This window comes from Montipora capricornis, chromosome 1, assembly GCF_036669925.1.
Source record: "Montipora capricornis isolate CH-2021 chromosome 1, ASM3666992v2, whole genome shotgun sequence".
Taxonomy (NCBI): Eukaryota; Metazoa; Cnidaria; class Anthozoa; order Scleractinia; family Acroporidae; genus Montipora; species Montipora capricornis.
In genome coordinates this window covers 41564742-41572241 of record NC_090883.1, presented here as the reverse complement: position 1 = coordinate 41572241, position 7500 = coordinate 41564742, and the positions used below count along the sequence as shown (strand labels likewise).

The 7500-nt window shown below is 37.3% G+C and overlaps 2 protein-coding genes across 2 annotated transcripts in view; both read left to right on the top strand.

The window, feature by feature from the left end:
- The window catches only part of LOC138015046 (collagen alpha-1(I) chain-like), a 46766-nt gene extending 46584 nt beyond the window's left edge, over positions 1-182 (top strand). Inside the window, exon 23 of the mRNA XM_068861949.1 lies at positions 153-182. Coding sequence (XP_068718050.1) covers positions 153-182 — 30 coding nt within the window. The remainder of the gene's footprint in view (positions 1-152) is intronic.
- Positions 1-7500, top strand: part of LOC138044306 (collagen alpha-1(III) chain-like) — a 68092-nt gene that overhangs the window by 4909 nt on the left and 55683 nt on the right. Inside the window, exons 3-6 of the mRNA XM_068890896.1 lie at positions 501-545; positions 2542-2640; positions 2992-3045; positions 5993-6037. Coding sequence (XP_068746997.1) covers positions 507-545; positions 2542-2640; positions 2992-3045; positions 5993-6037 — 237 coding nt within the window. The 5' untranslated portion in view covers positions 501-506. The remainder of the gene's footprint in view (positions 1-500; positions 546-2541; positions 2641-2991; positions 3046-5992; positions 6038-7500) is intronic.

Genomic DNA, 7500 nt, shown 5'->3' with positions numbered 1-7500 from the left:
AGGAACATAGTGAATAAAGAGAATGAAAAAGTCACCAACTACTCTACTCTGGTAAAGGAAATCAGGAAAATGCATGGGGTGTTGACAAAGATTATGCCATTGGTGGATGGTTATTCGGGTGTGGTCTCTGGTTGGCTGTTTTTTTTTTTTAGATCTTGGGATTCTGGATGTGTTGGGAGTAATGCAGGCCTCCACAGTCATTGGTATGCACCCACCACTCTCATGCTCCAGAAGACGCTTACTTTCTAAGCCCCAAGTCTGGGCCAAGGCTAAGCAGTGTTAACGCTTGCAGTGTTTAAATACAGTCACAGGTTGTTCTGTTCACAGAAGGTCAAGAATTATTATTATTATTATTATTATTATTATTATTAATTTAATTTAATTTACTATTGCATCAGAAGTCTTCAAAGGCATTCTGCGGCACAACCTTTAAAGTATTGAATGCAAGCTAATGCTTGATTCAGGTGATGAATTCTTGTTTTTGTTCTACTCTGTAATAGGGTGTTATGGGACAAAATGGAAAAGTAGGAATTCGTGGACAACCGGTGAGAAAAATCTAGTACTTAACTCAAGAATAATATTATTTACTAGGAGCTCTCAATGAAAAGTGAGTGCATGTTTGAATCCCCCTTACATGTATGTTACAAATAGTTTACCTTCACTTTCAAGATTTATAAGTGAAAACAGAATTACAGGAAGCCACGTACAATTTTCAAGTTTCCATTGAAGAAAGATCCTTTTTACAAATTCATCAACATTGAGATTTTTTTCAAAAATCTTACAATTCTAACTGTAAAATAGTTTTGGTATACTAAACGTATGTCTACAGTACCACTCAGAATTAACCTAACAGGGAACGCGTTCACAAACATGATCAGAACGAAACTTGAACGAGTAATGAAGGAGCAACAGAACGGATACTGAACGGGGGCAGGACGAATGTGGAACAAACATATTCTCTATGACCTGTTCTCTAGAACACATTCTCATCTGCAGGAACGTGTTCTAGAGAAGGTCCCGGCTTAGTGAGATTTACGGGTACTTTGTGAAGTCCGCATTTGTAGGCATTAGGTGCATGTCGCTTGACCCTTTGAAATGGCCTTGTGCACGGTATTGGTGTTCAAGGCCATTACAAAAAATGTAATGCTAAATTAAGGGCTTGATTTTAAAATTACAAGGAAACTGTAATAATCAGAAAACAGAGATGAAAAGTAAATTTCATGTGCATTTAGCTGGTAAAAAGGAAGCTTCAAAATAACTTTCTGTTTTCAATTAAGGGCAAAAGAAAAAACCTGCACTTCAAATCAGCGAGAAAAACAGCAGTGAACATGTTCATCCACAGACAATCAGTACTTTTAGAGTTGTAGAGGCAGAACTAGTGTTACGCAACTAGTTTTTGCACTAAAATTTTAACCATCACGCCAAAAAGAAATTTACAGTTTGCTTAGCGTTCAAATGGTTTGATCTCTGGTTTGGTTTGAATCGTTTCGGTGGTTTGTAAAACACTTGCCAATGGTTTCCTTCATTTTTCCTTTGTAGATAGCCCAAAATACATGTACATGTTAAAATTCCACTTTTGAAAATTGCAAAGCAGTGAAATACGCACAAACAAAACAGTTACCTCGTTCTGCTTCACTGAACAAAGTTTGGTTGCAGCTAGCATGTGACAATTTTTACTCAATACGTGACTTAATTCTCTCACGCAAAGTACAAACTTTGAAAGGCTCTAAACCCTTGAAACCCGCAAAATGCTTTAAATCTTTTTTTGTCCTTTCTTTCAAACAATAGCTGCCGCGAACCTAACGAACGATAGAGAGTTTAAAGGGATACAAACGATAGAAACGATATTAAAAGTGCGATGTTTCAGATCAAAATGTAACATGCCCAATGAAAAAATTCCCGATTCCACCCAATTTTGTCTTGGTGCTGTGCGCTAATAAAGCAAAATAAACGCAAGGAAAGTAACAAAATAAACAGCAGACAATAGAAAAGCTTTTTTTCCGGTATTATTCCAGATAAATACTTTGTAGCAAAAAATAACAGCTAAAAGTCGGGTATTGTCGGTAATAAGCATTTGACAACCAATACCGTGCGCAAGGCCAAATTATGTAAGTCATCTTTTGTTCTTGTTTTGCTCATTTTTTTGTACAATCACATATTATATTGTTGCACAATTGAAAAAGAAATCTTATTGATCACTGCAAAAATTTAACTGTTTTTAAATATCACTAGCACAAAAACCTTCCGAGTAAGTAGCATAAAATTTCTTAACGAATCCCTACAGTTCAAAACCACCAGTTTCATTGTATCGTTCATGCGATATCCATGGCATACACTGTAAGATGTCATCAATATTTGTTTGCGTCCATGAAGAGACTAAATCAGAGGATGCAAGTGAAAAAAATGCACACTGTTGGTCTCTTGAATTTTCACTGAAGGTTTCATGACCTTGATGAATGCTTCCTCTAATAGAAGTAATCATGACTCATTATTTTTTTCTTACATGTCATGTAATTCTGAACTTCTCATTACGATTCCTAGGGACCCCCTGGTGTGCCAGGACCCACTGGAGTACCAGGATCTCCTGGTGAGAAAGGATCCACAGGGGACCCAGGAGTAGCAGGAGAACAAGGAAAACAGGTCAGAGTTTATTTAGATCTAGTATACAGGCTGCCTTGAAAAAATGCCTCAGCTACAAGCAAAGGACATACAGCTGTATTATTGTACAATTCGCAAGTCTGAGGTATTCTAAGGAATTCTGAGGTTGGGTGAAAAGGTTCACTTGAATGTGTGACAACTTAAGAGTCAACCACTGTTCCCACTTGTAAATAAGGATTGAATCTTAAACCTTGCCCTGTTTACTAGGGATTATCACCAAACTATTGGTCACAATCCTTCAATAAGCAAGTTATTGCAAGGATTTAACAGTGATTCAACCAGTGAGACTTGCTGATTGCTTCTGAAATTAATTTCTTTCTTCACATTGGCCAGGGTTTGCAAGGAAGAAGAGGTGGGCAAGGCCCTCAGGGAGATCCTGGTACTGATGTAAGTTGTGAACTATTGATAAAATAATTTTATTAATTTTCTTTCCCACTTGAATAATTTTGATAAATTATACATACATGTACATGTACATGTATATTATAACATAACCAAGCTCAAATCTCATATACTGTTCAATGCAGCAGGTATTTAATTGAAAGAATAATGTTATCTTAAGCCCAGCAATAATTGCAATTATTATATGGAGCACTCCGATTGGCCAGTGTTCGGTCAGGATTTTACACTGCAGGCCATTACTGTGGAAACGGTCTACTTCCGTATTTTTTCTCTCTCCCAGGAAATTCAGGTAGAGTGAAACACGAAAAGTTTTTAAAAACGCGGAATTTAATTTTTTTATCACAACAGTACATGTAATTCTAGCAAGCCAAAATTAATTTTCATGTAAAGATTTGCTAATGGAAGACAAAGATTATGAACATTTGTGACCCTCTTTGGGAAAACCAGGCTTAATGAAAATTGCGTCGAGCTGTTTTTCAGTGCAACACATTTGGGAACGTTGAAATGCATTCAAAAACATTCTCAATGCATTCTGAAACCTTTGCAATGTTCCTCAACGGAAATAGAAAACATTCAATGCCATTGAAAAATCATTTCAAAACATTCAGAAAACGTTGACAAATGTTGATAATCATCATTAGGATACATCCACAAAACATTCCAACAATGTCAATGACGATTGATTTTCAAGAGTAGAATTTCAGCCGTGTCCTTCTACAACTTAACAGAATTAGTAGAGCACTTTTTAAAAAATTAAAAAGACCGAGAAAAATGAAGGGTTTGTGTTGCTTGGCTTGAAATTAACTTTTTCGCTCAGGTGCCAGCTGGTGACTAATGGGGGAAAATTTGGTCGCCAGATCATAAAATTGGTCGCCAACTTTGCATGCAAGGAAAGTCATAATTATTATTAAGTAGTACAAAAAACAAAATCTTTTAATGAATCTTCCGGGCGCAAAATTCACGGTAACCAGCAAGAAGCATACGGTGTTTAATTGCATCTACGATCCCATGAACCCGCTGAAACAATATGGTGCCTAGTAAATGTGGTGATCGAAGTATCGCAGTACATTTGTGCTATTAATTAACAATGTGAGAAAACGGTTTTCTTGTAGTATTTATACATTATTTTAATGGGGAGAGAAAGGTGAGTCGTGTTCTAGCTACCAGTTCCGAACAGTTTCATCATATAAAGATTCAAATACAACAGTTGTCTGCCATTTATCCTGGATTATCAGACAAAACGTGATTCGCCAGCTGGCGACTAGTGCTGAAAATCTAGTCGCCAGTCCTCAATTTTGGTCGCATTGGCGACCAGTGAGTCGCAATTTCAAGCCCTTTGTTGGACATTCACCTCTGCGTACAAATAGAAAGACAAGGTTGGAAAGCTCGATTTCAGATCGCTCCAGCACCAAGCTGATTTCACTAAAAAATTCCCATTGTACAGGTTTCAAATCACGCACCAAGCAAGCTGAAACCCAGAGGTTTCCAGAGGTTTCCTCTCATGCCATTATATCTGAAATCCGTCCAAAACTCGAAGCGCTGGACCTCAAATAATATTTTTAAAATGCAGGAAGGAAGCGTAGCTGGATTTTGGTGTGCCGGTTTGCAGTCGTCACAACGTTTGCTCTTTTGTGATTGGCTAATAAGGATTCATCATCCAATCAGAGATTTTGGTGTGCCGGTTTGCAGTCGTCACAACATTTGCTCTTCTGTGATTGGCTAATAAGGAATCATCATCCAATCAGAGAGGTGCACATGGCGTGACAGCTGCAAGCCGGTACACAAAAAATCCTGCTATGCATCCTTGTGCTACCAATGCTGGAGTTTTCGATATTATTTGAGGTTGAGCGCTGCGAGTTTTGGACGGATTTCAAGCTGAAATAACTAGATCCCAAAAACGAAGACCAAAGATTGAAGACCCATCCTGCACAAACGCAGAATTAAATGATGCTGAACTTACCAAATTTCAACTCTCGTATGAACACACCGCTTTGAATGTATCAATACTTGAGCATTGAAAACAACTTGAAATGCTACATTTCTTTGGATGAAAATAATAATTTGCTGTATTTTACTTTGCAACTACAGTAGCTAATGAAGTAATGGATGCACTGAATTAATGCTGTTGTTGTCATCTTTGATTTAAAAAAAATCTACCTAAAATCGGGACTTTGTTTTTAAAATTAATGTGTTTGTCATAATTGCTGAAAAAAGCAACATGACTGCTAATTTGCTTAGGAAGTGGCAAGGTATTCCGAAATTGCCCCAAAACAAAACGCGGTGTATTTTCAATGTACAGACGTGTTAATGTTTATAATTACCAGGTCATAGTGGAAATGCCATTGGAATTAGAATGTTTGGAAACGTTGCCAATGTGTTGAAAAACGTTGGAAAATCATTATGAAACATTGAACAAAACTGCCAACGATCCATGGGAAACGTACGTGCATTACGATTCATTGGTCAACATTGGAATGCATTGTAATGCATTCAAAATGCGTTGAAACCCATTTTAACGCAAATTTCATTAAGCCCGTTTTTCCCAAAGAGGGTCACATTTACCAAGCGGAGAAGTGTCTGATCACTCAAAGAAACAATGCCATTTAATAAACAACCTACTGACTTCACTTGCTTGGGATCATACTGCGGAATCATTTTGTGGAATATTGCCCCCCAGTCATTTTTGCATGGAATATGCACATACTGCCACGACATTGGGCCAACATTTTCCAGTGTGGTCCTCTGGTTTGCTTAGTAAGAGGTTGTTATTTATTTGCATCCCTTTTTTGCCAGTATATTAATTAATCTAAGTGTTTTGTCTTTCTGTACTAGGCTGAAATTTCATTTGGTAGTCAATATGGCAAGCATTTGACTGAAAAATAGTTCTTTTGAGCAATGCATTTTTACATTAGATTTTTGTTCCCAAATCTAGGGAAATCCTGGCAGTGATGGTTCTGAAGGCCAAAAGGGAGCACAGGTAAAAAGTTATTGTTAATTACGTGGGATGCCTGTGGCAGACCACGTTTAAAATTCGCTTGAGTGTGGGTTTCATTGTAGTCAGATATTGTAATTAGCCACATGCCTATAAGAAAACTCTTAGCTTGATTCTCTACTTTCGCAAATCCCGTGCATTGTTTGAATTCCTAAATGTAGCTAGAATTGCTTTTATTGAATGTGAGCGCATGCAAGTAAGATTGATTCATGAAAACGCTAGAGGTTGCAAAGGAAATGTTAGATTCTCGTCACACTTAACCTTCCTACCCCTCCCTTGTGACTCTCAGTCGGCTTCAGGGATCAGTGACATCTGCAACAGACTTTACACATTTTACGCAAAAAACAGCATTCCACATAAACACCACCAAGCGTCTTGGTTTTTTTATTAATCACAATTACATTACAATGTACATACATTAAATTTAAACCCTTAAGTAGTGTATGCTACTCCAGTGTGAGTGGGGCGGTGTTGGGTTGCGGTTTTTTTGAACGGTTTCAAAAACATTCCCCAAGAAGCATGTCCCTCGGGAGTCCTAATAAAGGTTCAAACACAAACATGTAGTCTGTACAAGAAGAAGAATGCTGTTTACTATTTTCAGAGATATTCAAGTTTAAAAAATCGAAATTAGCCAAGTGATGACGTCATAAACTCACCTGAATTTATATCTCAGCCAATTTGTATCAGAAATACTTGATTCTTTGCAGTAAGATTCTAGTAGATTTGCTCCACAATATGAGCATACCATTTGTGTTGCCATGGCAACACACTGGGTTCCAGACCTCCCTGATATTAAAGGCTTTGCGGGCCACCTTTGGCATTCTATTTTGATACAAATTTGCCAATGGTGCCTCATTTGCATGATCCTGCAAGCATATGAAATTGCTAGGTCAAGCTTGTGGCCCCGTTAAATTTTAAATGTTTTTCTAGCTTAAGATCACCAAAAATATTGAAATCAGGTTGGAGGGGACTGGAAATGAGTGATTTACCATGGAAACCAATTTCTTTGTAGTCGTAGGTGTGTTGCCTGCAGAACTATTAGCCCAACAAGTTTCAATGGTCTCTAGCTGCTGCAAATTGACTGAGATAGCTCTATTTATATACTTGATTTTATATTGGGTTGAGTTGACGTCATCGGTCCTCTCATTTGCATATTTACACACTTTTCAACCCAATGCAGATATTTCCAAACAGTAAACAGCCTTTTTAATCTTTCCTGGTATTCTATGTGATAAACCTAAAAATTGGAGGGATAAAAATTTGATCATAGTAGCACTTCCACTCATTTTGTGCGATGAAGACATTTCTTCTTATTTATTTATAACAACTTTATTTGTAATAATCAATACAAAAAGGCGGCCATCAGAGAGGAACCGAATCCTCATGTAAGATGACCCCCTAAAAATATCTACAAAGCTATCAAGGAAATATAAGTCAGATAAAAACTA